General features: G+C 37.1%; 1 protein-coding gene across 6 annotated transcripts in view; it reads left to right on the plus strand.

Annotated features, from left to right (window-relative positions):
* MACROD2 (mono-ADP ribosylhydrolase 2) overlaps positions 1-20,360 on the plus strand; it is a 2,124,656-nt gene that overhangs the window by 1,276,165 nt on the left and 828,131 nt on the right. For all 6 annotated transcript variants that reach the window (XM_074317443.2, XM_088789270.1, XM_074317442.2 and 3 more), the window contains exon 6: positions 7,425-7,546. In XM_074317443.2, coding sequence (XP_074173544.2) covers positions 7,425-7,546 — 122 coding nt within the window. The remainder of the gene's footprint in view (positions 1-7,424; positions 7,547-20,360) is intronic.

The raw sequence follows: 20,360 nt of genomic DNA on the forward strand, positions 1-20,360 counted from the left end.
GGGCACGGAATCATTATGCGGTCTGTTAGATGGACCGATTATGCTTATGAATATAAGAGTGGAGTGAATGAAAGTAACATGTAATTGATTCTACACTTGGGCTGACTGTTCATTAACAGTTTGAATGTAACACAGTTGCTTCTCAAATGGAAAACAATGAGAGCAACCTATGTATGTGCTCTCTCATTTGTTTGAAAATTCATTATGCTAATATTTTTTTGCAGAATGTTTTTGCTGCATTTGTTTTGCCAAGGATAAGTCTGATTGAATCTTTGTAAATAATTTTAGTGCTTTCAATATTTATTTGTGATTCCAATCACACATTTTTCAATTTACACTTTTGGAAATGAAAGTGGGCTCTTGCTCCAACCCCCTTTAAAGAAAACTATCTATCCCACCCTGTTTTTGAAATATAGTTTAGACTAATTTCCAGGATAAAATGAGCGCAGGGTGGTTGTTATAGCTTCAAAACAAAAGAGCTGATATATAGACTGATTGATTTCAGAAATAGATGGGCAAAAACAGGTTCCATTTGTCTTGCCACACTTTAATCTGATAATCACTGAAGGGCCTGCCATCCCATTTTCCATACTTCTTCAAAGGGTTGTATTTGAAATATTGATTAAAGGTACACATGTCATTGCTGTTTCCTTGGCTTTGCTCAGTTGTGAAAGAAAGGTCTTCAAACACTTGAAGGCTGTTTTCCTCTCTTGAATGTGGAGCTGCACATTTCGTGGAAATAGCATTATTTTTACTACTCACAGAGAGATATGATGCTGACTCTATAGCAGCCATCCGTCCCCTTTCCTTTGCCCATGAGTCCCTGCCAGATTTAAGACAGAAAAAGCAACAAAACTAGTGCTGGGCCAGGCAATTCTATATAGGAGCTACAATTACACTGTGATCTCTAAATTAAATTATATTTATAATTAATAACTGTTTTAATTTCATATTTTAATCTTTCTTTATCTCTGATTTTGTGTTAAATCAGCAGTTTACTTATCAAGACAATAGGTCTGAGAACTCAATACTGGGAATATATTTTTTTTCTTTGTGATGAGAACTTTTAAATTTCACTCTCTTAGCAACTCTCAAATATATAGGACAGTATTACTAACTATAGTCACTGTGTTATATATTACATCCCCAGGACATATTTATTTTATGACTAGAAGTTTGTACCTTTTGATAACTTTCATCCAATTCTGCCACCCAACCCCCAACCCCTGCCTCTGGCAACAACCAATCTGTTTTCTCTATCTATAAACTTATTTTTTGTTTGTTTGTTGTGATTTTGCTGGTGTTGTTGTTTTAGATTTCCAAATATAGTGAAATCACACAGTATCTGTCTTTCTCTGCCTGATTTATTGCACTTAACATAATGCCTTTAAGGTCCATCCATGTTGTCAAAAACGGCAAGATTTCCTTCTTTCTTATATCTACATGATATTCCATTGTGTGTGTGCGCGTGCTATATATGTATCACATTTTCTTTCTGTGTTCACCCATTAATTGGCACTTAGGTTGTTTCCATGCCATGGCTATGGTAAATAATGCTGAAATGCACATGGGAGAGCAGATACATTTTTGAGTTCTTTCAGATCTAGTAGAGTTGCTGAATCATATGGGAGTTCTATTTTTAATTTTTTGAAGAAACCTCCATACTGTTTTCCATAGTGACTGCATGGAAATAGATTTAATCATATTAGCTTTTGTATGGTTTCCTTTTTTTTAATCTACCACAAGACTTTGTAATTAAAAAACATGCTAACCAAAATAAAGCCCCAAGTGTCTGGAGAGTCCTGCATTTTAACCATTTTAAAATATGTTCACAAATTCTTTTCTACTCCTTCCATCAAGGGGTGGGAACTTTGTGTCTACCCTAGAAGTGGGTGGAATTGTGTGACAGTTGAAACTAATTGAGATAGTGTGTGACTCCCAAGGCTGGGTTATAAAGGATGACACAACTTCCACCTCTGGTACAGTTGTGCTTGGATCCCTGAACTGTCATGTGAGAAGCCTGACTTCACTGAGGCTCTCATCCTGTGAGTAAACCCATACTCGCCCACAGAGGCTCTGAGGCTACACTAAGAGGGAGAAAGTTCTATCCAGCCTTTGCTGCCACAGCCCCCCACTGTTCCCCTGCTACACACAGACTACTACAACCATCTGAGAGACCCTTTGCCAGATCTCCTAGCTGAGCCCTTTCAGGATTTCTGACCCAGAGAAACCAGAAGAAATAATAAAATTGTTGTTAATGTCACCATGTTTCAGGGTAATATTTTGCACAGCAATAGCTAACCAAAATCTGCATGTATACCAAGTATAAGGCTAAAGTAATGAAATTCATGATAAACATGCCAAAATGTATATATAAAAATGTGTACCATTTCCTTCAATAAGTAGTCACCTTGGGAAAAATTTATTCATAATCATATTGTCATTGTGGTTTGTGTTCTTCCACATTGATCTGTGACTTTGGGCATATTAACCTGCCTTTCTGGTTCTTGTGAATAAGAGAAAACAGATTTAATATTTTATACTGTTCTTTTAATTTCTAAAACTTCTTGACTATTATTCAAAATTTCTTTTTTTTAATTTTATTAGTTTCAGGTGCACAAGACAAAGCAAAACTTAGACTTTTATCATTTATATCCCTCACACTGTGTGAACCCCCCTCCCCCTATCCACTATCCCTCTGACATCGCACACAGCCATTACATTGCCACTGTCTCTATTCCTAATGCTGTACTCCGCTTCCTGTAACAATATACATACATATATATACATATACATACATATATATATTTATATAAAATTATAGTTGGCATTCAGTATTGTTCAGCTTCAGGTGTACTGTGCAGAGATCAGGCATCTACATCACTTGTTTGCTAAGATACGTACGAAGTATATCCCTCTACTACATTTCCACTATAAAGAATGTAGAACTCAGTTTGCATATTAAAATTATAGTAAAACTTTAAAAATAAACATACAAAATAAATGCCCTATTGTCCACCATTTAAACTCTACTTTTATCTGAAAATAACTATTTTATATAGAGAGATTATTGAGAGTAGCAAAATGAAGGGGAAATATACCTAGTGGAGTCTTTTTGTTAAATTCCTTGGAATTATATCATTCTTACTTAAGAGTATTTACATATTTATAGTAATATAATATCATCTTTGAAAAGGACATTAACAATCTTTACGTGTTATAGGGGTGTGATAGATGAGACCTAGAAACATGGTTTAATAAACCATCTACTCTTTGTTTTGATACCTTATTTAATTTTTGAGTAGAGAATGCATTCATATAATTTGAACATCAAAAGATATAACAAAGAAACTTTGAAGAGTCTGCTTCCCATATTTGCCTTGATCTTTGTAGTTTCCATCACTGCCCTAGTAGGCAATCACTTATTAATGGCTTGTTAGTCCTTCCAGAGATGTTTTATCCTGGTATTAGTCAAAACAAACGTATTCTTTCCTATACCTGTGGGTATTTTCACTCTAATTGGATTGCTAATATCATACTACTCTGCTTCTTTTTCTCTTTTCTTCCCTCCCTTCCTTCCTTTCTTCCTTCCTTCCTTTTTTTCCTTTCCTTTCTTAGTAATATGTCTTAGATGCCTTTCCATATCTATACATGACCTTCAATGTACTTTTCACAGAAGCATACTATTTCATTGTATAAATGTACAATTATTTTACTAGTTTCTTAGCGATGGACATTTAGGTTGTTTCCAATCATTGCGTATTATACACAATGTTGCAGTGAATGATGTGTATAAATGTCATTTTACATATGAGTAAGCATATAATCTATAGGATACATTCCTAAAAATAGAACTATTAGATCAAAAAGAGTCTACATTTATAATTTTAATAGATATGGTTAAAATATTCTCTCTGGGGATGGGCCAATTTGCACTTCATTGTACAAGCACATTTGAAAATTTGAACTATGACCGATGCTCTTTATCTGGATAAGAATGAATTAGACTATTTAGAATATATAGATCATATGCATGCAGAGGAGTAATTGCATTTACAGCAGCAAAGAATCTTAGAGGCTATCTAATTCATCTCCTTCTCTTAGCTTTGAAGATGGAAGCACAAAAAGGAGAGTGACTTGTCCAAGGTCACACAGCTGGTTGGTGACAGATCTGGGACTCCCGACTTATCATCAGACCTTAGGCCTAACAGTCCAATGTTCTTTCCACACCAGAGCAGAGATGATAAAAATATAACAGTAAACACTGAAGTTTCCTTCTGTCATTCCTGCCTCCATGTTCAAGGTGCCGTGGATGCTGTTGTTGATGCTGGTGATGATAATTACTATTTTTTGAGCCTTTGCATGCACCAGGAAAAATAATGCAAACATAAGTGTTTAATTTGATTTGTACCATGATATCGACAAATTTATGTGAAAAATTTGGATTTTTCATGGATTGAATATGTGTATGTCACATATATGTGTCCACTATGAAGATAGTATTTTGTTTAATAAAATATAAATTAATACAAAGCATCATTGAAGTTATGAAAGCCGTTTGCCCTTAACTTGTTCTCAGTCAATGGATTCTGAAGCTATTATTGTGAAAGAGTAGTCTATAATATTTTTGATATTAAAAAATGTATCCTTATACTCACAAAGCTTGTGAGCCACTTGACCAAGTTTAGGTTTCTCTTAACCTTACAGACATCCTTCTGTACTCCATCTGTCTCCATTATAAGTTGGCATATTAATGATGCCACACAACACAGAAGAGACCACAGAGATCATCTAAGCAGCTGATTTGTTTTACAGATAAGAAAACCAAAGTAGGGACCAATAAAATAATGGCTTCATCTGGGGCACTCGGGAGTCAGGCCTAGAGGAGGAATTAGAAGACAGGACTCCTGACTGAATTTTATGACAGAAAAAGAGGCATTCCAAAGAGTTACTCACAAGTACAATGAACAATTAAAATAATGAAGGAAATTTCTTTTTGAGCCTCATATTAATTCAACTCCAGCTTTGTGGATCTGTGAGGTCATTTTGTTGGTCAATAATAACACTTGATCTTGGAAGTTGTAAATTTAATATAGAGCAAAAATATAGAGATTATTATTTTGATGTTGGGGAGACTCATTTATTGGCTATTTGTTTTCAGACTTTTAAATTAAATGGAGAACTGAAGAAATGCAAGGGACATTTTTTCATAAATTTAAGTTATGTGGACAATGATGGCTAAGAGAAAAGGCAAGGAGAAAGTTGATTATGTCATTGTTTCCTGGTCTCATGGGCTCCTTTCTCCCTCTTTTCTCCCTATTCATGGTCCTAAGCCCTGTTTATATTTGGTTCACATAGACACATCTTTATGACCCCAGATAAGAGGTACTTATTCTTGGCCTTCTCCGTTCATAAAATAAGGAAACCAAGGTCATAGCCCATTGTTCCTTTATGTATTGTGTTTCATGTACAGAGGCAAAGGGGAAGGAGGGGAAAGAAACAGGGATTTCATCTTCAGCAATGCAATGAGGATGCCAACATTTCCCTGGAACATTTCCCAAAGGTTAATTTGTGGAGACTTAGTCCCATGAGGTACTCTGCAAATACAGGTTTCGGTACTCAAATGCATTTAGAAACAGAGCATTCTGTACCCCCGACACACCATGTGCCATAGCATATTAAATGTCCAGAGAGGTCCTGCACTGAGGTAACTGGTTTGACTTAATTTCACCCAGTGGTTCCCAAATTTAACTGACATTTAAACCTATGTCTTACTAAACTCACTTTGGAAAATATTGCCCTGTAGCGTTTTCATACTTGACTAACAAACAAGTAGTCACAAAGGGGAAGATAAAGCTAAGTACAATCTTCATGTATTATAGCATTCATTTAAAAACAGAGACTGAAGTAAAATACTCATATAAAAGTCACTACATAGGGTACAGGACTTGTATTATTTCATTATATGCAATTCCTACTTGTTACTGTTATTACAAAAATATCACTGTGCGCTTTCCGTTTTTGATAAATGCAATCTAATCTCCTTTTATCCTTTCCTTTTATTGCAGCAATTCTCACTTTAAAGTCACATTTGCTTGTGAAATAACATCTGCATAAGCTCACTGGTGATGTTTCCACCTATTTTGATCACAAGACATTATCTTTAGTATTATCTGATGAGGATTTAAATATTGTTTCAGAGTTAAAATTGGAATCAACATTTTGGGAATTTTCTCAAACATCAAATAATACTCTTGACATTTAGCAGGCAATCAACAAAGATTTTTTTTCCTTAGTGATTTATTTTCTGCTATTTAAATTTCACATGCAACTTAAAACTGTTCCACAGTCTCATTTTTGTAATGTGTTCTTATTCTCTCACCATTGTTTTTGAAATTAAGTGGTATTGATTAGTCAAAGCAAATAATTTCATTTCATTATAATATTCAATAATATGAGACCAAATTTGTCTTTTTGATCAAAGTTGATTAGTTCTTGTTACTTACATCAATGAAATGAGCTAAAAATCCAGATTAACAGACAAAACAGGGAAGCAGGAGTTACAAGCCATTTTCAACTAATTTAGATTAAAATTCATTTTTTAAAAATAGTTTTTATTGACTTTAAAGTTAGGACAGTCCTTTTTCATTATGCTCCTAAATTTAAAAGTTTTGTATGTGTAGATATTAAAAAAGTATCACCAATGGATGGTTTTATATGCAAAGAGAAAAATCTAATTTTGTGTTTTAAATATAAATTGAGGTTGAAAAATATAGATTGTTTTTTTCAAAGTTTAAATATAGTAAAAAACAGAAACTAGGTAATTATTCAGGACTATTATCCCTAGAGTACCTCATGTATAGGAGAATTGGTAGGTTGCACTTTAAAATTGGTGGGGATGCTTTAACATTATTTCTTTTAGGTTTATTACTGATTATTATAAATTCTCTTGGCATATTTTCAGAAATGTGTCCTTATTTATTGTGTATAATGCCTGAAACATTATCTTATTTACAAATAATGTGTAGCATTGGTTCTTCCTTCCCAAGTCAATTTAGAATGCTTATTTTTCAGGCAATTATTTCTTAATTTATTTCCCACCAAGGTTTTGTCTTTTGCCAGGGTGCCAATTATTCACATCACATATTATAATCTGTTTAATCTGGATCTGACCAATAATAATGGAACAATTTATTGGTAGGGGATTCCTTTTCACAATTATCACCTTCCTTGGAATCTGCCTACTTTTACGAGGTTGTGCTATCTAAAATATTTTACCAAAGAAGTATTTACATCATCAGTATTTCTTAGTTTGCTTGTCTCCAGGCTCCAACACAAACACCTAAAATAAATAAAGCACCAATTATGTGAAAAGTAAAAAATACCTAGCTTATATTATTTTTTTCTTCCTTTTGCGTTTACAGATGTCATCCATACTGTAGGGCCAATAGCAAGAGGCCATATTAATGGTTCCCACAAGGAAGACCTTGCAAATTGCTATAAATCATCTCTGAAGTTGGTGAAAGAAAATAACATCCGATCAGTTGTAAGTACATTTATGTTCCTTATTTCTTATTCTTTTTCAGACTTTATATTTTGGAAATCAATCTTGTCCAACCATTTCCAAAATTCTGTAAATGAAATTTAAGGATCTTAGTAAGTGATGCAGTCTGTTGGTTATCATGACTCTACTCTTTTGTATGCACTAAATATTTGCAAAATTGTTCATGATGTTTTGGGATTTAAAACATCATGAACAATTTAGAATCCCCAAACTGGAAACATCTCATCTACTTTCTTCTCTCATTTTGCTATTATCTTTTGAAGAAAGTGTGTGTGTTTTTACTTGACAGTTGTTATTCTTATAGATTCATTTTCCTCTTCCTAAACTAATACTCTGTAGTTGGGTATGCCACATTCCTTCTAAGTTTTATCAATTCAGACAGAGAGAATGCAGAAAAATGTGGATCTAATCTATTTCTTTACCAGTAAGTTGAGATGAAAGAGAATCTTCTCTAGCGCGATTTGAAGGTATTTATTCACCTGCTTTTCTTTTACAACATGTACTGTGTTTATTACATCTCAATTACACTAGGAAAATAAAATTAGGAAAAAATGAGAGTGTAAGTACTCAATAGTGACTTAATTTGTGCAGAATCCTTTGTGTTTTTTCATATAGCCTTGATGAAACTGTGGGGCAGGGAGATAGTTAAACATTTGACTTCTTAGAAGGTGGAATGAATCAGTATTGCTTGGGAGTTCACAAAATTGGCAGGTTTATTATTTTCATGAAGAAGCATTGAGAATCAGACACATTTAGATATACTTGGTCATTGCCGTACTTTTCATGCATAATTATAATTATGAAATGACTTTTTCAATGTACATCGCTGAGTTTGCTTAGAATAAGAAAATTTTCTTATAAACTTATTATACAGCCTTTTAAACCTTTGCATAATTATTAACAGAGCTGGATATTTTATTTCATTCTTGGATGTTTAATTTTTTTTTCTCTTTGCAAATGAATCAATAAGTATTATAAGACTGTTCTGTCTTAGAGGAGAAAGCTCAAGTTCAAAGAGAAAAGAGCAAAGCAAACTACTAAACCAGTTGGATACTTTTGTTCTCTGTAGAAAAATAAGGAAAATCAAAACAGGTGTGCACATTCAGGGAATAATTAAAATTTTGTCAATATGGCTTATTGATTAAAAAGGCTTGGAGCTGAAGTGCTTGGAAAAATAGTTATGTATAGAAGTTTTAAACCTGGGAAATATGGACTTTGAGACCTCAAGAGAATTTGCTAATGAATTCCCTGGCATCTCTAATGATTTTTCTTAAGCAAATAAATAAGATGTGATTAATCCATTAGAAACAGTGTAAAAATGGCACCCATTCTTTTAATAGGAAAAAGAAACATCCCTAACTCTGATTATATTAGAGAAATCATATCTACTGTTACACTATTTGCAATTATTAGGTAAGGAAAGGAATACTTATGGACTAAGTTAAATTAACTCTTATAAGATGGCCTACAGATGGACTGAAGCAATATCTCGTCATTGTGGAATTGGAATTAGGTCTACCTTAATGTCTTTTTTGCTGATCTTGAGGGTATACATGTTATTTGGATAAAATTAACAGGTGGTGCTAAACTGAAATTATTCCAATATTAGTAAATAAAAATGGAGATGGAAAATATGTGCAAAATGTGAAACAAAATGTCCAGCTAAATTAATCTCCATGTTCTGGCATGGTTAACTGAAGTCACCATCAAATGTCTTGTCTTTTCTCCATAAAAAGGAAGAATGTTTTCTTTCCTTTCTTTCCTTTCCTTCCCCTCCCTCCTTCTCTCCCTCTCTTTCCTTCCTTCCTTCCTTCCTTCCTTCCTTCCTTCCTTCCTTCCTTCCTTCCTTCCTTCCTTTCTTTTTGTTCTTGAAGGAGGAAACAAGCTTTTACTTTATGTGGAATGTCATGTTCTTAAGCAGTATTCAAAAAATAATAAGGCTAATGCCATCAGATCTTCATTATTTGGGGGGGGAATCAAAAATTCTTAGAAACGTGATGAAGACTGGATATGTGTTTTATAGTAATAGCTTGTACTTTATAAACTTATCACAGTAGATGTGGAGAGAGGGTTGATATTAAAAGCCTGCTTATTAAGATAGAAAATAAACTTAACTTGGGCTCATTTATATACATGTTAAAAAAATTTCTCATAAACCCTTATACCAGAGTGGTTTAGTGTTTGTTTTACCAATTATCACTGTATGATCATGGAGACGTCATATCAATATTTGTAGACTCAGTTTCTACATACAAATAATTGGTAAATTATCATTCTTAGCTCAGACCTAACTCATGGGGCGATTATGGAGGTCAGTTGAGATAATAGATATAAGTTAACTGAAAAAAAATGTAATTATCTATAAAAGTATTTGGCAATATTACTTCAAGTATAAGCTATTTTCGTATTTTATGATTTGACAAATTTAGGAGATGGAGATCATTCTTGCTTTGATATCTATTTTGAAAACCAGACCTCTAGACATTATCATATCATTTTTTATGTTTCTAAACCAGAAATAAATTATTATAAAGTATTCAATTAGTATATTTGTAAAGAAAAAATTCATTTTTTTCTTCTTCCTGTGTTGGGGAAAAAAAACACTTATTCTTCCCTACTTTGTGTTTCTTTATTGTGAGTCTCCTTTACTACTCACTCAAAACATTTCACTTCTAGTCAGTCACCAAATGTATGGAGATTTTTTCCCATTCCAAGCAATTCTCTGCAACACTAGCTGGGTGTCCTACAATTTAACACAATCTGACACTGTCTACACAGAGATAGTATCAAATCCCAAAGATTAGGTGCTCAGTCCCACAAGAGTGCATACACACACACACACACACACACACACACACACACACACACACACATTCAGATGCCAGTCACAAGCAGAGGTTATCAACTGTGCTTCTGATCAACTGGATATAAATCAGAGGTTCCAATGATCCTGTTCTCAGATTCAATTTTTTGCTAGCATGGCTCACAGACTCATTTTCTATATTTACCAGTTTATTTAAGAATATGATAAAGGAGACAGATGGAGTGATACATAGGGTGCACTCTAGGAAAATCCTGGGCACAGGAACTTCTGTCCCCAAGGAGTTGAGGCATATTACCTGCGCAGTGTTGGATGTGTTTGCCAACCTGAGAGCTCTCCAAACCCCATACTATTGGGATTTTATGGAGGCTTCCTCACATAGGGATGGCCAATCATTAACTCTATGTCTAGACCCTCACACCTCTCTAGAGGATGAGAAGTAGGTCTGAAAATTCCAAGCTTCAAACCATGGCTTTGTCTTTTTGGTAACCAGTGCCCATCAAGAGGTCTCCAGAGGCCCACCAGAGTTGTCTCATTAGAACAAAAGATGCTCCTAGTGCTCTTATAACTTAGGGAATTATAAGGGAGCTCTGTGCCAGGAACTGGGGACTGAGACCAATAATATAATTTCGTATCTCATAAAATATGTATTTAGGTAATTAATACTATTAATATTGCTGAAAACTATTAATAGTGTCTCATTTGTAATAATCAGTAATATCATTGTTAATATTACCAACTAATGTCTGTATTGACAGCACAGAGCATACCATAGACTTTTTTTCTTTGGACGGAAATTATTTTTATTTTTATTTATTTTTTTAAATTTATTGGGGATGACAATTGTTAGTAAAGACTTTTATTACTCAGTAGTTGCATTGGATTGGATTAAATCATACTAATCTTGTCACCACATGGAACTGTCTTAAATTTATAATCTAATTTTTAACTTTTCAAAAAATATTCCCACAGCATTATGGTTTCTCCAACTAGGTTTTGTTTTACAACAAAGGTACAAAAATAAATAAGAAGTAATGAGTTAAGATGGGGTAACAGATATGTAACAAAGTAGCTATAAACCAATATCGTAAATGCCATAATGGGAATGTATTACTCTATTGTTCTGGATCACAGAACAGCTAGACTGTGCTGCAACTACAAATAACATCAAAATCTCAGTGACCTTCTTTCAGACATCCTGGTTATGGATGGTCCATCATCTCATAGTTTTACTACCTGGAACTGACAACCTCCTCAGCCACAGAACAGAGATTTTGCAAAATCATGCATGAACTTTTTACTGTCTCAGGTTAGAAGTGATACACATTATTTATGCTCCCATTTTATTGGCCAGAACTATGCAATAGCCCTGCCTACCTGCAAGGGGGACAGGGAAATGCCCATGAATAAATGAAATATTTGATGGGCACCACTTTCCTGCCAAAGTTAAACTGAAAGCTTTGGGATCACAGCAGAAGGTGTCAGAGGTAACTACTTTATGCTAATTTCTTTAAAAGAATGCATTCTTCAACTTTTTATTGGACATAAAACAAATAGTGTGATCATTTATTTATTTGATAAATATTAATAATATCTACTATTTACTAAGATATATTTAGGTATCCTCTAAGACCCAGGGCATATAATGGTTATCTTGAAATATACAATTTGCTTCCATCTCCTGACCATCCAGACAAATAAATAGACAATATCATGTCAACCATTTTATGATTTGAGAGTGCTCTCTTGTTCTCTCATCACTTTTAAATTTCTTCCCACAAATGCCTGAAATTCCATAATTAATGTTAATTTATGATGGTCAGGCATATTCTTTCTCTGCAGTTTTCCTTTAAAATGCAAATACTCATGAGATCAGCAGATAATTAATTTTCTAATACCTTCATATTAAGGAATTTATCAAATTACTTTTTACTTTGGCAGGATAAATTAGAGGATGATAAAAGTACTAAGTACCCCAGCCTGAGGGAGGAGGAAAATTTAAAAGGAGTCTGAGGGAAGTTGGAAGAAACAGAAAATAGAGTGGGGTACAAATAAATTTCACTTACATCTTATTTTTGCTAAAAGGAGATACTTTTTAAATAGAGAGGTGTTAAAAATGACAGTCACACATAACTATCTAGAAATAAGGTAGTTATTTGGTCATTGAATGTGACATTTGTGGGTAAAATTTTCCTTATGAAAAAATAATATTCCTTTTGTTAATTTAGGAAGAAAATTTCCTTACCATTTTTTTCTATCCATTTATTTTTGTGGCTTTTTTTCAATGTATACTCTTATGTTTGCTTTAGATTGTAAAATAATAAAATAAATTAATCAATACATCTAATGGTTCATTTTACAGTGGCACATCTCTTCTATGAATTATTAATTAGCCCAGCTTTATTAATATCAAGGAATGTTTAAATTTAGGATTTTAATCATGATTCTTGTTCCAATAAAAAATCTGATAATATTCCAAGCTTCCTAAAACTAGTTTGTGCAAATATCTTATTCCTTCCAACTTACTTCCAATATAATTCAAATATTTTTCTCCAATGTTGAGTTCCTCTTGGACAAAATTGAAATATATGCAAATTTACTTTTCTATACATTCTTGACAACCTTGAGAATGTTGATTTCAGTATAGGCAAATTGTAAGGCACCACGTAGGGCATAATTAGAAATACAATGAACTGGAAATGGGAATAGGAAAAAAAATTGAAAGAAAAGTCAAGGAGAGTGCAAATTTTCTCACTAAGGCTTTAGGAAAGATAAAGGTAGATGTCAAAAAATAGACCGAGGTCTTAGATCCACAGTATTCTCACCCATGTGACTTAAGAAACGAATAATCAGGCTAGTAAAAATAAGCAACCAAATTATTTTGATTTCTGGGACAATATTGTGTCCTGAGAAAGTTAAAAGGATGTTGTGGAATTGGAGGGGGATGATACATGTACAGAATATCCTCTTGCATGTATATTATCTGAAACATACAAATGGAAGTCATTCATACTGGTGAAAATCTTGGTGAAACCTCAGGGTGAGTGTAGGGTTGAGACAGGGAAGCAAAATTCCTATTGAGCAAGGGCTGGTAAACAGAAATAGTAATGCTGTATCCATTATCACCAGGTGACAAAATATAGTGAATTCAGTTTGACATTCTTTGAGTGAGAACATATAATAATAAATACATGTTTTTATAAAATGATCATAAGCTGAATATAAACCAGGTATTATTTATGTTAAAATCATTTCCTTATAAAAAGTATAACTAATAATTAATATATGAATTTGCTAGTTTTATGTGATTATGGACAGACTAAAAGTTAGACATTTATTTAAATGGTGTGGACCAGTGTGATTGTCATGTGAGTGTTATGCTAGATTATTTATTGAATGAAAAAAACAACATTGTAAATCTTCACTGGTAGGAAACATCCAACACCAACAGAGATTCCTCAAAGCTATATGATGTTTGCTCCATGAGTCATAGACTTTGAGAAGTAAAAGCTCCCAATGGAAGAGATGGTAGACCTACAAATTCAGTGCTACCTTTAGGCATTTTGGTAATAAGTAACTTTGGAATTCTGCATTTAATTGTTTCACTGTAGTGAAGGTTTGCATTTTAAGGTGTAGTCAAGTGAATCTTATTTTTTTCTACAAGTTCCCTTCTGATAGGTTGCCATGGCAATGAATTCTCAGCCTGAAATTCTTAAATGTTGGTTTTATTTCATTATCTGAGTTTCCATTACAGGCCACATCAATCAGTGCAGTCCGTCCTTCAAGAAGACTTCTCTGGCATTAGAAAAGATATGACCTTTTAATTTGTTACCTCCACTCCTCTGCCTAAGTTGATATCACCATTGCCCAGCCAGCTCTTCATCTCAAAGTTCCCTCTTCTGTGGAGCCTTCAGTTTCACCTTTTCTCATTTCTTTTTAGGCAATATCTAGTCTTGGTTCTCAGCTATCTCATTTACAGAGGATGATGCTAAGTCTGTCTGTTTTCTAGCTGGGGTTCTAAAAGTAATGTGACTAATGATACTAATAATAAACAACAAGAACAAAAGCACTTTTACACTGAGCTTCACTTTATAGTCTACAACAGTGCATTCCTATACATCACCTCATTTGTTCTTCAAATTCTCTAGCTAGCTGCCTGTGTTTCATTGATTTAGTTAAAGAGGTGTGGGGGCCGGAGAGAGACTAAATCAAGACTTTTCCTTCCTCTTCTTCCTTACACTCACCTTTAAAAGATCTCTGTGGGGACAAAGCCCCAGAGAGCAGTTTCCAGGCTCTCGGCCTCACATAGAAAGGTGCTGGCTCAGGTAATAAATGGCCATCAACTGTGATTGGATGGCCATCAGCTGTGGCTAGTTGGCTGTGAGCTGTAACCAGTGAGCCATTGGCCACTAATATAACTGCCATGGCTATACTAGCAGAAAATGGGGGCTAGCAAGGGCGGATTGTAGATTGTGACTTGCAGAGAGGCGGATGCTGCCAGCGAGACTATAGTGATATGACTCCCGTACTTATGGCTCCATGGGTGTTCCTTTTTGGCCTCACCATGTCCTGCGTTCTTATGTGGGGAGCGGGACCAGAGACCGCTGTGAGACAATCTCTTAATCGGGCATTGGGGGTACAAAATCTGTAATAATACTTCCATCAGGTTAGCGTTTGTCATGCGGGGAGGCCTGCGGGATCTCTGGTCCCGCTCCCCACATAAGAACGCAGGATATGGTGAAGCCAAAAAGGAACACCCACGGAGCCATAGATGGGGGAGTCATACCACTATATTCTCTCTGGCGGCACTATACTCTCACTGGAGGCTGGATCCACACTGTCCGCAAACCGCCATCCACACTTGCCAGCCCAGCCGCCATCTTCTTGCTAGCCCCCGTTCTTCCTCTCTCTTCTCTACTAGCACAGCCACAGCAGTTATTATTAGTGGCCAATGGCTCACTGGTTACAGCTGACGGCCAACTAGCCACAGCTGATGGCCATGCAATCACAGTTGGCCGTTTACTACCTGAGCCAGCACCTGTCTATGTGAGGCCGAGAGCCTGGAAACTACTTTCTGGGGCTCTGCCCCCACACTCCACCCCTACAGGCTCTCGCCTCACAATCTACGCGACAAGCGTCTTCCGCGAGGGGACCTGTGCGAGGAGCCTGGGGGTGAATGCAATATCCTGGACATAGCCAGGCTCTCTGGGCACAGCCAGGGTTTCTCAGGGCACCACCAGTGCTTCTGGGCACGGCCAGACTTCCTGGACTTCTTAGGGTACCACCTGTATTCCCGGACACAGCCAGGGTTTCTCAGGGCACCACCAGTACTTCTGGGCACGGCCAGACTTCCTGGACTTCTTAGGGTACCACCTGTCTTCCCGGACACAGCCAGGGTTTCTCAGGGCACCACCAGTACTTCTAGGCACAGCCAGACTTCCTGGACTTCTTAGGGTACCACCTGTCTTCCTCTGGGAACAGCCCGACTTCCTGGGCACAGCCAGGGCATCTTCAGGGCACAGCCCGACTTCCTGGACTCAGCCAGGGCTCTCAGGGCTCTGCCACTCTCTCTGTGCCTTTCAGGGTACCCTGCTGGAACAATAGCGACTCACAATCAAGGTGCTTACATATTCTCAATGGTGGCCAGTCAAGACACAAAAACAAATATCCCCCAGTTCCACTACATGGTGGTATGTTCCCAAACAAACAGTCAAGCTGTCCATTAAATTAGGGATGGAAGGCAATTCCCCATAGTCCATAGTCATTCGCCAGGGCTGTCCTGGGGGTGAGGGACGACCTTGACCTCACCCTCATCTCCCACGGAGGACTCAGCAAGCGTTACCTCCTGGGACTACAAGTCCTGCATCCGGGCTGCCCGAGCAGGAACCTCCCGGCCCACAGGGCTGCAACGACCTTTGCTTTCTCCGGCCTGTGCTGGTTGGGGAACCGTCCACATCTTTCCACCTCTCCATGGGGCTCCATCTCTGCAGCAGCTGCATGGCTTTTCCTGTGCTGGTGGGAGAAACGTCCACATCTTCCCACCCCTCCACGGGGGTCCAGCTCTCCGGCAGCTGCTCCTCCTGGTCTTCCAGAGACTGAGTGTTCATACACACAAACTGCTCCACCGTCCTTTGGAGAGCTTTGGCTGGCACCATACCCTGCTCGCTGCGCCATTTGTCATGCGGGGAGGCCTGCGGGGTCTCTGCTCCCACTCCCCATACAAGAACACAGGATATGGTGAGGCCAAAAAGGAACACCCACGGAGCCATAGGTAGGGGAGTCATACCACCATATTCTCTCTGGCGGCACTATACTCTCAATGGAGGCTGGGTCCACACTGTCCGCAAACCGCCATCCATGCTTGCCAGCCCAGCCGCCATCTTCTTGCTAGGCCCCCATTCTTCTCTCTTTTCTCCTTCTCTCTGCTAGCACAGCCACAGCAGTTATATTAGTGGCCAATGGCTCACTGGTTACAGCTGACGGCCAACTAGCCACAGCTGATGGCCATGCAATCACAGTTGATGGCCATTTACTACCTGAGCCAGCACCTGTCTATGTGAGGCTGAGAGCCTGGAAACTACTTTCTGGGGCTCTGCCCCCATACACTTAAACCTGTGTTTTTATGTACTGCACAGCTTGTGTCTTCCGGGGGCCACATCAGAGAGATGATCTGAGTTAGAGATCAGCCATTTAGCCACGAAATATAGTAATAGGAATAGCTAACATTTTTGAACCCTCAGTTTGTGCTAGGCACTGTGTTTTACTAATTTAATCTCAAAACAGTCTTGAGTTAGAGAATGTGGTTTCTTCCACTTTACAGATGAGGAATATGAACCAGAATGATGGTAAGTAAATTACTTAAGGTCTTACCTCTAACAAAAAGTGAAGGTGGGGATTAGACTGAGGAAGTCTACATCCAGCGGCTCGGGCCCCTGTGTGATTCCTCTTTCCTCTCCTCTGCTGTGCCACTAGCATTCTGTGGCTAGGGCCAGGGAGGTTGCATCACGTGAGCTGACCAGGTGTACATTGAGAAACTGTCCCTTATCCCACAAAATGTTTTTATGTTTTTTTCTGGACAGTCATATAAGTAAAAACTTATTTATAAACAACAGGGTACATAGAAAGACATTTTTCTCTCCATAAATTACTGAACTACCATGAAAATTAAGGGAAGCTTGTGTTTCATTTCCTGATAATTTTACCAGGTGTGCCTGAGAAAATCATGGCACCAATGGCCATGCTGCTTAGGGTAGTTGGCAATACATCACACCTGTTTACATCTGCACTTGCAGATGTCCTCTTCATGCTGAGCCCATGCAGGGAAGCAACTGTCTAATGACTTCATTATGTGATTCTTAGTTCATTATGCCTTGCTGTAGGCAACATGTCGTCATGCCTGAGTCTTTACACATTGAAACAGATTTGATTCTGTCACTTTCCTTTCATATCTCTTTTCTACTATACTTATGGCAATATATTGATTTTTAAAAATTGATGTATTGTTTTGGTTTGGGTTCCCCTGGAAGCAGACCCTGAGACTAGTTTTGTGTGCCAGTGCTTTATTTCGGGGACTGAGACGGGAAGCACTGGAAGAGGCATGCGGAAGTGAGAAGGGGAAGGGAAGGCAGCCAAGAGTCATTATCAAGCTAGGCACCACTGTGGACAGCTGGGGCTCAGTCTGCTGAGGAGCTCTAGGGAACCATGTAGAACATGCCTAGGAGTTGTCCCATCTGAGGGATGAGGCGAACTGAGCTATTTATCTTCAATTTCCCCCTGTTGTTGGCTGAGGATTGCTCCTGGGCATTAACTCCCCAGCATTTCTTGTTTGCTCCTTGTCCAGGCTGAGAGAAAGCCCTTAGGCAGAGTCCATTGAAGGTGTTTGCTGGAGGAGGCTGTAGGTAGGCATGACCTGTACTGGAATGATGAGTTCTGGGAAGATATGGGTGGGGCCCTGACACTTTCTGCTTCATGTATATAGGTGAGTTGTACTATTTATAGATGTCATTTCAGCATAGTCAGAGGGCTTTACAAAGTATTTATTACAAGAAAGGAATGCTGGGTGTGATTGAATTGAGAAACATTGGTTTAAGTCAAACTGAGTTTCTGATAGGGCAATATGTTGAACACAGGTTGTCCAAAGATTTTTATTCTTGAAGCCAGGCATCCAAATTACCTGCTTCATTAAGTATAATGTAATATAGATGTCATAAGGATGATAATTAATGTAACTGGTGTTATATCCTATCTAATGCATGGAATGATAAAAGTGAATGTAATGCTTAAGTTGTGGAGAAATAGTATCACAATATTGTGTCACTTCGGTTGAATTTTTTTCTCAACATCTCATAATACTAAACTTTGACTCATCGTGCAAACTGCAGAAGAGTTGGTCACCCAAGGTGGGATGTATTAAAATCGTTCATCAATTAGAAGATACATACTGAGTTGAACAATTTGATTAGGAGGTTACCTTTGATTTTTTTTTCCAATATAAGGATTCTTTCAAATTATGTCTTCTTTTACCATTTTAGGAACTATGTTATCACACATTTTTGCCAAAGATCTTACAATATGATTATGAACAATTCTTTCTATAGGACTGTCTAACACTTTTTGCTTCATCTCATCTATAGTTTGAAAGCATTATTTTTAGTCACTTGTACATTCTGCTCAAGTAACTCTAATAGCAAAGACCAAGGAAAGTATATTTAAAATGATAGTATAAAACATCTCAATTTAGCCAGATTTTTCAAATTAATTATTTTCAGTTCTTTAATCAGGCTAGAGAACAGTCCCAGGAAAATCATTACTGGTTTCTACAACACTGCCCTGCACACTGTCAAAGAAAGTATATTACAGTGGAATTTGTATAGAAACAGTAAACGACATGCAACGCAAGCTTTCATCTTGAGTGTTTTATTCTTCCCTGACCGAGCAGCAGTTATTAGATCACTGTATCATGAGGAAATAGTCAATTCAAAACATGGACCACAGAGTCCCAAGCCTGCCATTAGATTTGAACAATGGGACAATTTTGGCATATATCTGGAGGGTTAATAGTCTAGCACGAAGGCATTGGATTTAAAAGGTGCATTGCTTGTTGCAAATGTTCAGATTTTTTTTTTAGAAGAGCGATTTCAATGTATAGAATCTAAGCTATTCTCAAGCTGTTGAACTGAGAGACTAAAAGGGCAAAACAAATAAAACGAATAAAATTTTTTAAATAAAAATAAATCTGTATCAAGAAAGCTCTCTAGTCTTGTTTATGTATAATTCAGTAGAGTTGCAAAGAGGATTACTATTATTATTATTTTTAACAGAAAGTGTGTTACAGATTGGGTCCAAGCCACACCCTAACTATCTTCATTTGTTTTTGAACACACACACACACACACACACACACACACACTTTTAAAGTGTGTAAAAGGTAAAATAGTTGATCGGTAGGTGTCTCATGGAAATAGTGTAGCGTTGTGGTTATAATTATGGCTTAAGTGCAGCAATATATTAACCACCGAGCTTTTAGCCACTGTGAGCTAAGTAATTTAGTGTAGTCTCTCCATCTCTTTTCAGCCCCTCCTTTGGGAAATGTCCTTGCTGCAAGTATACTAGCAGGTAAACTATCCCAGAGGGTATACAACAGAAAAGTTTACAGACCAAATTAAGTCATGACTTGCATATTTATCCAATCAAGGGGAAAAAAAACACACAAAACACACAAACAGGGAACAGAGAGGGTTGGGTTAACACAGTTGGGCAGGGTGACAAAGAGTGGAAGGGCTGCCTACATGATTTCTGGTTACACAATGTTCCCATGCCTTCTCTCTCTGCCATCTCAGCCTTCTTGCAGATGGTGTGGGTATGAGGACCACAGCTGAGGTTTTAACAAGGCAACATGGCAGTTGGCAAGTACTTGAGGCCAACAACACATACTGGCTCTATCAGAAAGACACAGGGACAGGAGTGCCTGGCTGG

Source organism: Rhinolophus sinicus, chromosome 13 (assembly GCF_057876585.1).
Source record: "Rhinolophus sinicus isolate RSI-liver-muscle chromosome 13, RSI-T2T, whole genome shotgun sequence".
Lineage (NCBI taxonomy): Eukaryota > Metazoa > Chordata > Mammalia > Chiroptera > Rhinolophidae > Rhinolophus > Rhinolophus sinicus.